The 16,874-nt window shown below is 43.6% G+C and overlaps 2 protein-coding genes across 4 annotated transcripts in view; one reads left to right on the top strand and one right to left on the bottom strand.

Moving 5' to 3' along the window:
• Positions 1–1,157: 1,157 nt before the first annotated feature.
• Positions 1,158–16,172, bottom strand: IL4R (interleukin 4 receptor). 3 transcript variants are annotated; one of them, XM_027667959.1, is made up of 10 exons: positions 16,059–16,172; positions 12,603–12,717; positions 9,036–9,177; positions 8,030–8,181; positions 6,846–7,000; positions 5,970–6,126; positions 5,453–5,552; positions 4,832–4,901; positions 4,616–4,692; positions 1,158–4,515 (listed from the first exon to the last, which is right to left on the bottom strand). In XM_027667959.1, exons 2-10 carry the CDS (start codon positions 12,673–12,675, stop codon positions 2,466–2,468), a joined length of 2,976 nt encoding a protein of 991 aa, XP_027523760.1. In that variant the 5' UTR covers positions 12,676–12,717; positions 16,059–16,172; the 3' UTR covers positions 1,158–2,465. The 3 variants fall into 3 exon arrangements, with proteins under 3 accessions (XP_027523760.1, XP_027523761.1, XP_027523762.1); XM_027667960.1 differs by lacking the exons at positions 12,603–12,717; positions 16,059–16,172 and adding an exon at positions 10,478–10,578; XM_027667961.1 differs by lacking the exons at positions 6,846–7,000; positions 8,030–8,181; positions 9,036–9,177; positions 16,059–16,172 and having other exon boundaries at positions 12,603–12,716.
• Positions 16,173–16,298: 126 nt separating this feature from the next.
• Positions 16,299–16,874, top strand: part of NSMCE1 (NSE1 homolog, SMC5-SMC6 complex component) — an 8,234-nt gene continuing 7,658 nt past the window's right edge. Inside the window, exon 1 of the mRNA XM_027667927.1 lies at positions 16,299–16,375. The gene's annotated coding sequence lies outside the window, so the exon portion shown is untranslated. The remainder of the gene's footprint in view (positions 16,376–16,874) is intronic.

Below are 16,874 nucleotides of genomic sequence, written 5' to 3'. Positions count from 1 at the left end.
AGTGATTGTGTGAGTAATAAATGGCATTACAACTAGGCTAAAACTTGGCACAAGCCTCCACTTGCACTGCAGCCTTTCCCAACAAACTGAAAACCACTGAAAATGCTCTTACTATGATCAGTAATTCTCTGTCCTGGCAGGAGCCCTCCACTAGCAAAAGGACATGCCTGGAGGGTTCCAGTCTCTGGGAAGGAAGCTCCTCTCTCAGGAGGCTGAGCTGCCTCTGCAGGCACAGGCTGGTCCCCAGGTGGTGAGCTCAGTCCAGACCCCTCAGTGCCAGCCCACAGTCACAACTCCCACACACTGCCCAGGGGGCAGATCACCAGTCTGGGCTGGAAACCTGTCATTTGAAGCCTACCTGCGTTTCAGAGCCTGGCAATTGCTCTGGATGGCAAAAGTGAGTATGGAATGTGAACTCAGCTCCCACTGTAGCCAGGCCCTGTGTCTGTCGCAGGACGAGGGGGAGTCAAAGACAGCTGTCCCCCAGCCCCACTGTCTATCTCCAGTTCTGGGTTATACAACGGTATAGGAACAGGGATCCCCCTTCTCCAAGAGTTACCGTTTGATTTCACCAGAGAAACACTGAAGGGAGAGAAAGGGAAGAATACCCCCACACAGAAAGCCATCCGATGGAAATGGGCAGACCAGAGGGCATAGCTATGCAGAAGAAAAAAAGCCAGGGAAAGGCAGAATGCAGCTGGGGAGAACCAAGTGCTGCAGCAAACAGCTTTTCAATCCTGGCCTGAGCAGACCTCTCCAGCCAAGCACAAGCCTTTCTGCAGGATTTCACAAAGAACACAAGGAAGAGCACAAGAATAGAAGGGGAAGAAATCACCACTGGCGTCCCTGCACCTTGCAGAAGATCCCTGTGCTACTAGAGTAAACAGGGAATAACCCATTCCAGGCAACAGTATTAACTCTTGGATTTTGCTTAAACTTGACTTTGTGGAGTCAGCTTACTTATGAGGCAGACCACAGCCTCTCTGCATCCTGCTGTTTCACTGTTCCAGTGCAGCTGTGGCTGATGGGTCCTGAAAAGCACCTTCCTCTGTGTGTCTCACAGCCTCCCATCTCACAGAACTTGTGCTGATGCCAACTACAGCAGTGACCACCCTCGTGTAAAGAAAAGAGTATTTCTGACAGAATCAAACCTCTCCTGAGTGAAAATAAAATTTAATCTGACATTTTTGGTTAAAACAAATAAATAACATGTTCATCAACACTTTAGCTACAAGCAAGATCTTCCACTAACCACCACCACAGTGAAAGTGAGCTACAACCCAGTGCCTGCACAAATATTAACTATCCCATCTAAATACAGATACGCTGCAAATCTCCTTCCTGGGCTTACATACCCTTTTTTCAGTGTCATAAAATTGACAAAGTTACCTCTACTACTTGGCCAACTCGGAAGAGAGATTTGCAGTACAAAAATTTTACTTACAAAATATGTTAAAACCAGTTGCTGTGCTTAGCATTATGGTTTCCTTCCTTTCGAATGGTAATACAAATAGGGTTTTCTAAATGAGAATACATGTATGCATTCTAATACACAAAATACTACTTGATGGTTCTTAACTTTTTTTACCACTGCCAGCATATTAGGGTGGAATTTACCATATCAAAATATATGATAACACTGTAGAGAAGTTTGGAATTGTCAGTAAAATTTCTTGAATAATTATCTAACAAGAAGTATATACAGCCTTTAAGCTGCGTGCATAATTCCCATTCCAACTGGACAAGAACAAGAAGCCAAAAAAATGTTCCATGAAGGTACGGTGTTGGACCACACATTAGATAAGCTTTCTGGGTAAACACTGCTTAGAAATGTCTGATGCCATTTACAGATGCAGAAGTATGAAGTAATTCTCCTTGCTTTTACAGAGTAAGAAACTAATGACCAATAATAGCACTGTGTAAGCCCAAATGACAGTAATCTGTATTTCATGTCTTGATTGAGTGGGTATGGAAACATACACCTTGTGCTAGGGCTAGGCACACAGGACAACACCCCCTACCCCAAAAGAAATAAGTTATGGAAGCTGTGTGCTAAGTCAGTCACCTCCCCTTTGACCTGCATCTATGTCCCACTTCTATGTGTGTCAGCACCTTCCACATTGTGTGCTTCCCAAGCAACACACAGCCAGGGCAATAACCACAGGAACTGTACTAAGAACTTCTGCTTCCTGCAGCTGTTGCTCCCTTTTAGAGATCACTCACAGCTGGAGACACTTCAGCTCTGGCTTCACCCCAGGAGAGCTGATGGGTGCCACCCCCAGCTGTCCCCAGGGGCCTGCACCACCTCCTGGCTGCCAGTCCCAGGCAGACACTAGTGCTACACCCCCCTGAAAGACGTGTGACCTGTAGCAGCCCTCATTTCAGTCAAGATTGAAATAACAAGCAACATTTCAATTTGCCATACAGTTTATTTCCAAAGGCTCACTCAGTTTTGGCAAATGTGGCTAAGCTACCTCCATATAGCAGTTGTCCTCTTGGGCAAGGGCTTGCGCAAATTTCATTTTTTTCTCATTCTTCCTGCTGTTTTCCCTTAACAGTTCTATTGGTCTTTTTTTAACTGCAAGTGCCAGTCTGGAGTCCTCACTGTGAATGGTGTGAGAATCAGAAGGACTGGAGTTATTCACAAGACAATGAAGCGACAGCTTGTCTGAGATGTGGAGCTCCAGGGGCCCTGCAGTTTTTCTGCCTAAGTTTAGCCTAATGCTGTCCAGTGATGCTGGGAAGCCAGCTGCTGAGCCACTCCCCTTCCCTTCTACATGCTTCAGCATCTCTTCACTTCCCCCTGCATCTCCAAGTTCCCTCAAGTGGTTGTGTGGGTGGCAGTGGCAGTCAGTATTCAGTTTGTTATTGCCGCTCTCTTGCATTACTTTGCCAGTAGGGTTAAAGCTGTTCTGTTTTGTTCCCTGTGTAGTTCTTTCTCTGCTGTTTAAATCTTGACAGTTCAGCTCTAACAAATGCAACAGCTGTTCCTCTCTGCTGATATTTTCGTCGTTGCTATCACCAGACTGCTCATTAGAGCTATCAATCCAAGGGCTGCCTTTACTGGTCTGTGTGTCGTTCTCACTAGAGGCTAAACCTGGGACAACGCTGCAACCAGGACTCTGAACAGTCAAACACACACAGTCCTTTGTCCTCAGGTCAAGTTCACAGATTGCAATATCTGGAGGTGCTTCTTTGATATTGCTGCACGGACCAATGAAGGATTCCTGTAACGAGATAATCTCATTGTCACAGTATGGACCATTACATCTACCTGCACTATCAGAAGGCTGATAACCTGATGGCTGAGGTGCAATAGGGCAAGATATTATATTGGTTTTCTTTGGAAAATTTTGATATATTACTTGCTTATGTATTTCTTCCTCTGATAGGAAAGCTGAAGCACCTTCATTTGCATGTGTGGAGAAAGATGGAAAATCAGTACGCTCTGAACAGGTGTTTGGAAAGTCAAGCTCAGTGTAGGGAGATCTGTAGCTGACATGACATGTCCCACTGCCAGCGGCCTGAGCAATTTGATCTCTACAGCTGCGTTCTGGTGTCTCTGACAATTGTCTTGGAGGCTGTGAGGAACATGCACTTTCAAAGCACAAAGTCAGGCTACTGTTGGCCATGGACTGGGACATGAGGGTATTGAAGCTCCTGTAGGCAGAGCCACAGGGCTCCACAGATGGAGACATAAGGGAGTCAAAGCTCTTATATGCAGAACCACACAACCTCACAGGTGCAGACACAAGGGTATCAAAACTCTTGTTTGCAGGGTTGTTTATTCTGTCTGTTTTGGTCCCAAAGAATGGTTTATTTGTAGATTCCTGGATCAGGACACAAGAGTCCCGCTCACTTTCTGAACTGTGTAGAAAAAGGTTTTGATGAACCATTTGTTGAAGATCTCTTGCATCCAGAGAAGCAGAATTTATGCTGGAGCTCTGATAGCCAGATTCAAAGGATTCTTCTGACAGTTCTGACTCCTTGCTGGATGTACTACAATTGTAGTCATCTTGAGAGGCTTTGGTGAAAAGAGAGGCTGTATGAGAAACATCCCATGGCCGCTGACTCTGGGCTGTGCTTTCTTTTGGATTTCGCTGTGGTGGATTTTCCAGCTCAAGTTTCTTGAAGGTTTTCCCCTCACCTGTGAGGATGTCTGGGTCTTTATTGTCTTGCATGTTATTTTCATCTGCCAGGAGTGCATCAAACATGTTAGCTAGTGCTTCATTGTGCTCTCTGAAAGCACCGATGCTGCTCTCACAAGGCTCAAACATGGTGATCTGATTGCCAGTCTCTTCCTGGCTCCCAGTCTCACTGTCTGTTAAACATTCACAGATTTCAATAATGTCTTCAAATGGAGTTGTATCAGGGGTTAAAACTGCACTGCTGCCTTTTGGTAACCACTCTCCACACTTGCTGTGGCAGCTGCAAGATTTCTCAACATTTCTGATGTTATCTTTTCCCTTGAAGTTTTGGCTTGACAAACTTTGAGCCAGACAGTTCTTGCAACTTCTGTTTTTGGAAGTCAAAAGGAAAGGACAGTTAATATTTATGTAACAGGAAACTACTTTATTCTGTAAAGCAGAGGTGTATTTTTTAATATCTTACTTACATTTGCTTTTCCATATGACTCTGCTTTAACTCATGGAAAGGGAACTTAATTTCATCGAAGTAGCAGAAAACTGAAAACTAATAACGACACAAATGAGATTTAGGACACATATGAATTGTATTTAGTATCTCCTGCACTAGACAGACAATAGCACTTATTACACATTCTCCTTCTGGTGATCAGGAAAAGGTATTTTTTGCAAAGTTTTTAAATTACCTTGACATTTTTTACAACCAAATGGCTCTTTGCTGGATTTGGGATTTCATCCCACCATTCTTTCTTCACTCTGCAAGGGAAGAATGAAAATTGTTTTGACCACTTGGGCTTCATCAGTGTATATTTCCCTCTTCTGTTCTCCTCTCCCTCTCAGGCATCTGCATTGCAGCAACAGGAAGTGCTTGTTCTGTACATCTCCAAGTGCTGCTTTTCATTAAACCAGTGTAAAGGTGTTTTTTATATGTTTGGTATGTGACTGCTCTGCACAATGCAAGTCACATGTTCTTCTAATCATGTTTGAAATTGTGTGTGAAACAGATAGGATCTCACTTTCACACTGCCACTAAAAGAAATTGAAAAGAAATAGACATTTAACCATCATTACTGGAACTCCAGCAAAACTGACAAACCCCTACTATAACAAGACCATCCTAGTAAGATTAATAGAGACTATTCAGAAAATGAAAGAGCACAACTGATTCGTGTTTATAAACGTCTGCTCAGACAGCTGATAAAGGTATTGAGAAAACCCAAACCATCAGACTCCTGTACTAGCAGACAGCAATACTGATGGCTGTGTAAGCCATTGCTCTATAAACCCTGAGCCAGTATGATACGTACTTTGTAAAACAGAAGTAGCAAATGACAGATCCTGCCATGATCAGTATGCAGGATATGGGCACAGCCATCTGCAGAATGTCTTCAGCTGTTACTTGATAATCTGTTAAAAAAACCCCAGACATTTACATGTGAGTGTACATCTAAATAAAAGCACTGGCAATACCAAATTCATTGCTGCTCTTCTGCACCTTAAAAAACCGCTTCTTTAGAGCCTCCAGCAGATAAACAACAGACCCCCACAGGTCTGCCATACTGAAGGTGTGCGGTGTGTCAGAGACCAGCAAATGTACTGTGGCCAGTTACTTGGAAATGTTAGCTGCTGGGAGAGCCAATGTACACTGTGAGGCCCAGGAGTTGCCTTTTTATGGTTAGTGTCTTTGGAAGCCTTTACAGACGTATTGACATAACATACAAAACAATGAAGAAGATGATTCCGTAACTCTCCTCCAAGAGGAGAGCAGCAGGGTATGAAGATTATACCATCCTTTTCCCAAGCTGCTATTTCTGACAGCATTACCATAGTGAAATTCAACTTCTTCACTCCATTCACTCCAGTAGGCTGGGTAGTCTGTGTAGTTACACCTGAGACTTGCAACGTAGTCATAGCCCCTCCTCAGGGAGCTTGCAGTAATCTCAAAGCTTTTTGCCTGGTAGTTAATTGCTTTTACAGAAACCTGAAAAAAAGTGAGAAAGTTCACTTTGATTTCTTTATAAGGCAAAGGGTTAGTGATGGCAGCTAATACCAGTAGTGTTACGTGTTTCAGTGATCTTTCACAAATGAGCAATTGAATGACTGTGTGTAATACTGCAGTTTGCTGTCATCAGGGGTATTTGTGACATGCCACCATGCATGTTCTTCTATCAGAAGAAGCCCAGTTGTAAAGCACTGGATTGTTCATTGTTCAAGAGGGTGTCTTAAGTGCCTCAGGTGCTCCATGGAGCCACCAACAGCATCCAGCTTCCTGATATCTAAGGAGCAAATGAAGTTCAGGGAACAGGAGCACTGTATTTTCAATCTCTGACTATTGCAAGCAGCAGACCATTTTGGGATGACAGTCAGAACAGTTTCAGTCCTTTAACACCCAGCTGAATCACCTTGGGGCAACGTGACCTGTGGCAAGTGACCCTGAGATTAGATCAGTTGGTTAAAACTTGGTGCTAATAATGCCAAGGTTACGGGTTCAATCCCCTGTATGGGCCATTCACTTCAGAGTTGGACTTGATAATCCTGGTGGAACTCCGTGATTCTGTATGATCAGGAACACTGTGAGACTTGCCCTTGCTGGCCCTTACACCATTATTCATGAAGTGGTTTCAAGAATTTTCAGAGGACTTGTTAAACTTGAAAGCTCCAGAGAGACTGAAAATGAAGAGACTACTAGCTGTGTCTTACCTCCATCGGGTGCTGCTTCCTCCAGTATTTCAGTTCATAGATGACTGGCTGTCCAGAGAGCGTGGATGGAGGAGAGTAGCTCTCCTCCCAGCTCAGATTGAAATTACCATTTTCAGCCTTCTCAATGGCAAGATTTTTGGGGGCCCTCGGCTTAACTGTATGTTAAAAAATACAGTTAAGGAGAACATGAAAATGGGAAAGAACTGATGGAGAGATCAGAGTGACAAGCATTCACCAGAGACCAGAATATCACTGCTGTTAGAGCACTTAGCCCTTTTCAGTATGCTGTAGCACAAGGATAAAGAGGCCAAACCAGAGCAACTTCAAGGAATTTACTAACAAGCACTGATTCTTCAAGCTGGCTAAACAAACTGCAGGTACAGCCTTTTGGTGCACTGGACACAGCTTTCAGCCTGGAGAAACGAGAACAGCCTGCGCTCTGACAGGAGCAGCTGTGGGACAGCCAAGCTGTCCTGGCTCCCTGCCTCCTGGAAACCAAGGCAGGTTCTTGCTTATCTGGCTGCTAAGCAGCAGCAACAATCAAGTATTCTGAAGTGAACCAACTCCTTGACCTGCCTAAGGTATGTGAGTGATTTCTCTGAGTGTTTGAGGTGACAAACGTTAACAATGCGTACACTGTTCTGAACAAACTGGGGGCCTAGGGAGAGACATGAGGGTATCTACACCCTGTCCTGTGAGAGAGCAGATTTATGCACTTTTAATCACTGATTGTTATAATATATCAGCAATTACTGTAAAAAAATCTTCTGTTCACGTGCCATGGTTTAACTTGCATGAAAAATCAGAGTATGACAGACAGAAATGGAAGAAGTTTCAGCAGGGATAGCCTAGTGTCTTTCTAGAAACTGAAAGTAACACATTCCTCTTCATCCTGTAATTCTACAGCCACAAGTAAAAAGCATTAAAATCTAAGACCCCAAACTGCTGCTGGCTCACAGCTGAGAGAGTACAGCTAGACAAAGAATCACCCTCTGCTTTCCCCATTACTTATACTCATTCCTTAGGAATCTAATCCAGAATTAGGTTTCTAAGAGAAACAGATCTTGCATTTAAGCCAGCGTGGCACTTTCCACCTCTGATAAGGAAAATCTGCTCTGGTGACATGAATGAGCAGTAATCTAGGATTGCAAAGCCTGGAACCAGACATCAAAACAATTTCTTACCAACAAGGGCTGGTGTAACACTGTAGTTCCATATATTAGTCCCATTGAACTGTAGAGTTAAAATATATGTGAGGCCTGATACAAAATAATCAGGACATATTGTGCAAATGCACCTTAAAGTGTCTTTTCCATTCTCAGGAACACACACGTTTCTGAAAAACAGGCACAAAATTATGTGATGTTTAGAGAGTGTGACACACTATTCCTTGAAAAGGTGAAATCAAGCTCCCCAATGTGCAGAGTTAATCAAATCTGAGACAAACAAGCTCAGTTCCTGGAAACGTTTCCAAACCACAACTGAGATTCCCAGACAACCCACCCTTCACAGATACCCCTTGGATATCTGAATTGCACAAATGAAAAGCTTGACAGAAAGGCTAAGGATTGATCCCAAGAAGAAAAATTACCACCCTTTGTCACATTTCAGTCCCTGAAAGAGCTGACTAACAGCTTGTTAGTATAGGAATAGGCTTACTGCAGTGTATGAGCGAGGCTATCTGGATGGGGGTTTGGTGAAATCATACAGAGAGGAACAGGAAAATCCAGATCTTCCTTTGCAGGAAATGATGACTGGCCCTGCTGCAGAACAGGCACAACAGTCTATGCCTGAACATGGAGTTCGACTGCATGCAGACAAAATCACCTGGGCTCCAAGGGAGAGTACCTTTCACACAGGCTACAGACTGGTAAATAAGGTAAGATTTCTCATGAAGAAGGTAAAATTTTGCATGAAATGAAGGTTTTGTTAACTTATAAGAGCCCTAACACTCCTACCAGTAGGATCCCTCCTCTGTACTAAGAAAATTGAGAGTTCTATGGAAGATTAGGCCACTGAACAGAGTGTGCTGTTAATTGTAGCAACCCATTTTACTCCTGGCAAGAAGAATAATCCGAATTACATTTTGTCCCAGACACCCACGGTAGAGGGAGGGATTTAAAGCCAATAGTGACTATAGGATATAGGAAGCTCCAACAATGGCAGTGTAACATCTTATGAAGCACTTACGACACAGAAGAAATGTCCTTGCTGTAGCAGAGCAGGAATTCTTTGGAACAGTTAGTTTGTGCTGGCACCTTCCAGTGACAAACCAGCTCTTTGTCAAAGTCGGTGAAGCATGCAAATTCCTGTATGTGTCCTGCAGTCATAACTAGGGAGAAGTAGCACACAATGAAGAAGCAACAGAATCAGAAGAATAAACTGGACTAAGCAGAAACAATAACTTTTTCATTTAAATAGAGCTACCAAACCCCTGTAAATTAATTGAAAGCATTGTTATCTTTTGAGTCTAGGTAAATGGCAAGAGGGGCACGTCACCAACTGTCTCCACCTTTCTGGAGACAATGTCTATGATCTTGGAGAAGAAGAGTCTGCAATAGTAATATTGAAATAAAAAGGCACAACTCATCCGACCCAGACTTCCAAGCACAGAAAATCCAATTCCAGTAGTTTTATGTAAAACATATCGACATTTAATTACGGAACCACATAATCCCACCTATTAAATACAAAAGGTTCAAAAACCAAAATGCAGATAGTTAACAGTCAAGACTAGGATCACTGTCTACAGGCATGACTCATGTTTTACCTGTAATGGTTCTAAGCTTCCCAAATGCATGCCTTTTGCTTCCCCAGAGCAGCTCTCCAATGCCTAGATGATCTTCCTGCCACCGACTTTCTTCTAGTATACACTTTTCTTCATTTCACACAGTATTTCCTGTTCTGCCTTCTACTCGCAATTGTTATGGGCATTTGGAGCCCAGGAGAGACTCAGTCACAATGTGCCAGGCACTGGGGGGGGGGGTACAGGAAAGCCAAAAGTCTCTGCACTCTCCATGTTCAAACTTATAATCTCTTTCACTGTCAGTATTTAAGTAAAAAATACACAATCCTCAGTATCCTTTCCAGCCTGACTTTCTATTATTTCAATGCACTGCATATGAGTGAGACACGGAACAGAAGAGGAGGAGCTATGTGACAGTAAGGTCATGCTGTTATTTGGACTAACAGTCTGCCAACTCTGGTCCTGGAGTATGATCATTTCTCAGTGAAGCAGTCAGAAATAGCTAATACTTTTATCATCCCAGACAATTACTTGCTGTTTCTGATGTTTGACTTCTCTTTTATCGGTAAATAATAATACCTCCCTTTTTTTGCATAAGCTGTGCAAATATAAATCCTTCTTTCCTACTTTACATCTCAGTTTCCTATAAGAAATTAAAAATAGCTTTGATTGGTTTTTAGAATCCTATTAATTGAAATTTTTCTGATAGTTTCTGAAACTCTCCATGCTTGTCATTTACACTGCAAATGCATAATTCAGTTGACAGCAATTCACATCCTGAAAGGTCCTTGTCCTTCAGCCACTGTTGCTTCATGTGCTTATTCTTTCTAATTGGTACCTAAGTTTCAGATTATTCCTCCCAAGCAAAAAACTTTGTTGAAAGTACCTAATTTAATTTTATCTCCCCTACATTTCTACTTTTCTGTAGTCCACTTGTGTTATTTTTTCTGATACAACTTCTGCATACTCTGAGACAGTACAGCATCTGAAAATGTAAAATGTGATGGTCAGCTGCCTTTTAGTGGACATGATACACAACGCAATGGGACCTGTAAAACTTATAATCTAAGTTGTCTGGTATATTGACTGTTTATAAACCTAGAACTGACTGCAGGCATGGTTTCATTAGTGTTCAAATACTTAGGAAATGTTTTGGTTTAGTTACTAAGGTAACATTTATCTTGTAGGTATGAACTATCGCTGTAGTGTCCTCTCTGGATGGCAGTACCATGTTAGGTTCCCTTTTGTTCTGCATGGTCCCTGATTCTTCCAAAACCCCCAAGAATCAGCAGAAAAGCAGCAAGTTAAACTTCTGCAACACTTTAGCAGTCACACTGCTTTTTTATTTTAAAAGAATCATTATCCTGTTGGTGTTGTTTATATTTGGCTGCCAGTTGTAATTTTATTGGTTGGTTTCTTCCACTTTAAAATGTACTTTTGCCAGAAGTACTAACGTTTTAAGCCCTTTAAAGATGAACATTATTTTTCAATGTGTTAATGATCTTATGCTTTCAAGAATACTTCAATTAAATGAAGTTCTTCCTGCTGTGTTAAGCTACGATGATTAACAGCTTTACCTTATCTTGCCTTTCAGTGTCCTCATGTCTTTTCAGAACTCTAAATTATATTCTCGACTCTCTTCCCGTGACCTTCTTGCTTTTCCATCTCTGGTACACCATATTTTTTTTTAAACCTCAAATATTTGAGACTTTCCTTTTGAAACTACATACAGTACAGAATTTATTTTGAGTTAGTGTTGTTAAAAAAGGGAACTGAAATACTGAATTTCTTGTCTAATCGTCAAATAGTACACCATGCTGAAGAAACTTAAAACATGTAGCTAACTAGGCAAACAAACCCAAAGAAAACACTGTAAAATTAAACTTTGATAAAGATCATTTATAGAAAATATGGGATTACCCAGATCAGATAACCCAGCCAATGCACTCTCTCAAACCTTGATGCTTCTCCTTAATTCAACTGCAGTATTTCATAGTACATAAGACAGTAGTTAATAAATCTTCATTTTTTTAGAGACAGGCTATTTTAAACTGTCTTTTTACTATTTTGATTTACTTTACAAAACAAAACGAGACCTAAGAAACTGTAGACACTGCAGAACTAGTAAAACAAATTACAGCAAGCAAAATGTACAATTCATTTCCCAGAGAATAAAAATGCATTACTGAAAACCATGACTTTATATATCTAAATTGTATTTATAATCAAATATCATAAAAGATGCAAGGAAAAAACATGGTTATATTCAGCCTCTGCTAGTTGAACTTAACAAAATAACCCTTAAGGAACCAGCAGCACTTGGGCTCAACACCTCCTGCCAGGCCAACAGCGCAGCCGGGACACTCCAGATCCCGTTCTTCCTCCACCCCTGCGCAGGTACAAGTCACAGCCAGGGTCTGCCAAATCTGTTCAAATCCAGGCAACTACACGGTGGCATAGAGAATTTAGGAATTTCATTAGGAGTTACTTCAGTGTTCCTTTAGCATTTTACCTGCCTGTGCTTCACACCAGAGAGGAGAAGCTCAGGCCTCCTGCACCGGGGGAAGGAGGTCAGGTAGCAAAAGCCTCCCACAGGCATTACAGATTTCACAGAATATTCCAAGTTGGAAGGGACCCAAAAGGATCATCGAGTCCAACTCTTAAGTGAATGGCCCATACAGGGATGGAACCCACAACCTTGTTATTATTAGCACCATGCTCTAACCGAGCCCATCTCAGAGGTGTCCAGTGCAGATCACATAATGCAGAAGGAAATGACTTTCCAAATGTGTTTCTCCTTTCTGCAAATTTCTAATTTTTCTAGACCCTATGGAAAAGTTCAATGCAAAGAAAAAAATCTAAGAATTTATTCTAGTATAAGGCTATTTATGATATTTGAAGTTACAAATTTTATAGTAGTTAATTAGTGGTAATAGCATTGCCTACTGGTCATGGAAAAATGCTGTCAATAAAAACTTCAGTATAATAATCTAAAATATTGACAAACATACCTTCATTTGTTGCATATGAAAAGAAAAAGATCCAAAGGGTATATGGTGCAGCGCTTAGGAGTCTTGCCATCATTGACACTGGTCAGGGTTCAGCAGGAAAAGTTGTGATGCAGTTCTGCCAACAGCAAACATTTTTATGAGCTTACATTCCCGTGCTAGTTAAGGTAAGGGTGTATGTAGCATTTCCTACCACTCTGCTAGATGTTGGGATTCAGATTCCCTGCTGTGCCTGATTCCCACACCCTGCACCTAAAATGCACTCATAAACAACAAGACACATAGAAGAATAAGGAGAATACAAATGAACTAGAAGACTTTTCTGCAAAGTTTTAATGACAGAGGATACAAGACTGACATTGGCAGTGGACCTACTCTCTTCAGCTACTAGAAAAGGAAAGCTGCTAGCATGTGAGCTATTGAAAGCATAAGCACTAGACCAAAATCAGTGACATTGTCACCAAAGCCCTATGATTCCACTCAGATAACTGAAAGAATTTAAGAATGAAGTGTCTGGTCTATTGACTAAAATGTTTTCCTCAAGTCCTATCACCTGTAGGTTGATAATACGGATATTACCCTCTTGAAAAAAATGTTAGCAAAGAACTCTGAGCATTGCTCTAACAGAATGCAGATTCATTAAAACAGTAAATAATTAGAGGTTGTAAAGCACATACCCAATCATGGTATAACCAGCTAAACTTGGGAGAAGGAAAATTATGCAGCTTTTACTTATTAGAATTCCGTAAGCATAGCAAAGCCATTTATTTAGGTAAACTGAAAACGGGTGAAATAATTAACTTCAGACTTTAAAAAAAAGCATGTCTCCCCAAGATTTCTTTGCTGATGCAAAGCAGCCACTTAGTGGAAGTCTGTATTCTGCATAAAATATGGCTACCAGCTCTCATATCACTACAAATGGATGTGAGGCATTTAAAATTTTGGTATATTTGTAGGTGAAGTCATACTAACTAATATGCTTTTGGATTTGCATTCTGTATAAAGAGGGATAAAATTTGTTCAGCAGCACATTGTTAACACACAACTTTTTGGTCCCTTCCTCTCATGCTCTTAGAATTTTCTAACCTCCACATCAGGACACAGTGTTCTTGCTGCCAGCGAGCTACAGCTGCTCTGTTTACACCTGTAAAGTTCCCAGGTGGCACGTTAGTGTTTATTTCAGAGCATCACGATTCTCTCGGTGCGACAGAGTAAAGAGGAGAGAATTCCTCAGATCTCTGTCAGCAGGAGAGAGGTGTTGGACGTTCTACAGAAGCTTTGTCAGATTCTGAAGTAGCACAGATCACTGGAAGGTATTTGTGGATGGCAGTTGGATACCCTCTGCCCCAGCCACAAAACCACCCCTTCACATGTCTGAAAAGGCAAGTCCCACCAGCACACAAGAGGAGAGAAAGTGGTGAGGGATCAGAAACTCTGCTGCCATATAAACTTGTTAGCTATTAGCATAGGGAGAACATAACGACCTTCTGGCAGGACACATGTGGGCAGATACAAGGACTCCCTGAAACAACACCTCAGCCTTGGCCATATTGATCTTCATCGCTGGTCTACTCTGGCCTCCAATCGGGAGGCCTGGAGACACACTATTTATAACTCTGCTGATGCTTTTGAGAAAGCACGCAGGATCACTCTAGAGGAGAAAAGACAACACAGAAAGAATCGTGTCTTGCCAATACTGTCCAAGGAGTCCTTTTGCTGTGCCTTTTGCAACCAGACTTGTCTATCTCGCATTGGCCTCTTTAGCCACCAGCACGCTTGTAGCAAATGTGGGTAGAGCCCTCCCCAGATCTTCCTTCGCGAAGCCCAGCCGTGATTTCTCCTGTTCCCACATGCATGACTGACCACTCTCTAAAACCAGCTTCTAAGAGTTAAACATAGAAAATTTCCATCTTAGAAGTAACGGATAAGGACATTGTTAGTGAAAATAGAAGATCAGAATGGAAACCTCTTCCACAACATTCTCTCGGGCAGCTACTAGTCATCTAGCAATAAAAGACATACCAGAAAGATAAATTTCTTATAAATGCTCGAGAAGACTATTATTCAAGAGCTGAGTTCTTCACATTCTGGGAACAGATGAAATATGACTAAGCATAGTAATAAATTTTTTGAAAAGAACACAGGCGCCTTTGCTGCTGCTCAGGTAAAAAAAGCAAACTGCTCCAGCATAAAAAAATCCTTCTTTTTCCTTTTTCCTGGAGTTCTCAAGAGAGGAAGCATTTGTTTTCCACTGTTAAGCAATCCTGTAGCATGATGGAGTTCCAAGGAACTCTTAAAACTTTGGCAGAAAATCCTGGACCACGTAAGCACGTCCGAATGAACAGATGTCAGAGCAAAACCATCTCCCCATGGGCGAACAGATCCACACATGGGGATGAAAATTAGAGCTCCAATGAAACTGCAAAGGGAGAAAATTTTAAAATGTCCATAGTTTTTCTGCCTGTTACATTCTGGGTTTTTCATTATATATATATATGAAATACCAATCTTAAAAAAGTATGTAACACATATAAAGCATACTAAAATTGTAGTAAACCTAATAAACCCGATATATGTAAGGAAAGTAAGTTGTAAAGACATAGGTGACTTCCCCAAAACTAGGAAAGAAATCTCTGTTGGGGCTAGAAGCAGGTCTGCGTGATTACTGGCATAAGTTACATGCTTTAATCACTTTATCGTTTCTGTTTCTTGAAAAAAATACGATCTGATTAAAATTATTTCATTTACTATCAAAAAAAAAGTACTAACTTCTGGTCTTCTAAGGAAATTAGGGTCACATTTCATTAACAGGCATAATCTGCAAAACTGTTATGCTCAATGAGTAACTCCTGTCCAAACCACAGAAGTCAGATATTATACGCAAGGCTGCTCAATGCACCGTTGCTGTGCTGCAAATGTATAGCTTTTTAAAACTGGCTCTTTTTAAAACTGAAGTCTTACTCTTTTAGTTTAAAGCACTGGCTGTAATCGCAGACTAAAACAAGACAAGCGATACATGGCAAAGCAAAAGGTTCACCAATAGATTCTGTATCAATACTTGAAAAGAAGCCCCGTCCGGCCCGCAACGCCCGGAGCTCTGCGGGGCTGGGCACGGCCGGGAGCGCAGCCCGGGGCGGGCGGGGCTGTCCCGCAGCACGTCCGGCGGGAAGGGCATTTCGGGGAGTTACACCAGCCCCGGCCAGGGCACTGCAAAAGGAGCGCCCGAGTTAAACAGCATCGAGGAAGGAGAAGCGCACCTGCCCCTGGGCTTGGAACGGAGCTGCCCACCCGGGAGGGGCCCCGGGACCCCCTCCCGACCAAGGGACCCTGCGGAGCTCCGGGAGAGCACGGAGAGCTCGCCTTTCCTTCCCAGCCCCTGCGCGGAGGAAAACACAGACCACACAAAGGGCGCGCCAGACGCAGATAACGAGAAGGAGCCGGTCCGGCCGCCAGACGTACCTTGCCCTGTCCGGCCCCACGCCGGGCCCCGCTCCAGCCCGGGGCGATCCCGGCCCCGCACACGGCGCTGCCCCGGCCCCGCTCCAGCCCGGGGCGATCCCGGCACGGCCCGAACCGCCCCCGCGAGGCGCGTCCGGGGCGGGGCCTGACCAGGGCCGGGCATGATCGGGACAGGGCCGGAAGGGGAGGGGCCGGCAAGGGACGGGGCGGGGCTGATCGGGGCGGGGCCGGCAAAGGGAAGGGGTGGGGCCTGGTCGGGGGCGGGGCCATCGGTGGCAGGCGCACGCAGAGATCGCCGAGCTGTCGAGCAGAGGCAGGTGCGGGGGAGCGGCCGGGGCAGGCGGTTCCTCGGCGGGTCCCGGCGGGGCCGAGGGTGGGGGGTGGCGGGCGGTCTCTGGGGTGGCCGTTGCCTCCGTGGGCTGTGGCGGACCCGGGGCCGAGTGGGCGGCGAAACGGCGGGGCCGGCGCTCGGCCAGAGGCGGTCGGGCGGTCGGTGCAGTGGTCAGGGAATTTCCTGAGCTGCCTTTCCTTAGTTCTGGGGTTCTTCGGTACGTGAGAGGAGGATTTGCTGTTCGAAGTCACCTGATCGACTTTGCTCTAACCAGGCTGTGTGGGGAGCAGGAGCGGCCGACACAGAACCACATCCCACACGGAACCGCACCCCCCACACGATACATCCCACACACGATACATCCCACACACGATACATCCCACACACGATACATCCCACACACGATACATCCCACACACGATACATCCCACACACGATACATCCCACACACGATACATCCCACACACGATACATCCCACACACGA

This window comes from Corapipo altera, unplaced genomic scaffold (genome assembly GCF_003945725.1).
Source record: "Corapipo altera isolate COAL_440 unplaced genomic scaffold, ASM394572v1 104b, whole genome shotgun sequence".
In the NCBI taxonomy this organism is placed as follows: domain Eukaryota; kingdom Metazoa; phylum Chordata; class Aves; order Passeriformes; family Pipridae; genus Corapipo; species Corapipo altera.
The sequence above is the reverse complement of the archived record's forward strand: the minus strand, read 5'-3'. Positions and strand labels throughout refer to the sequence as shown.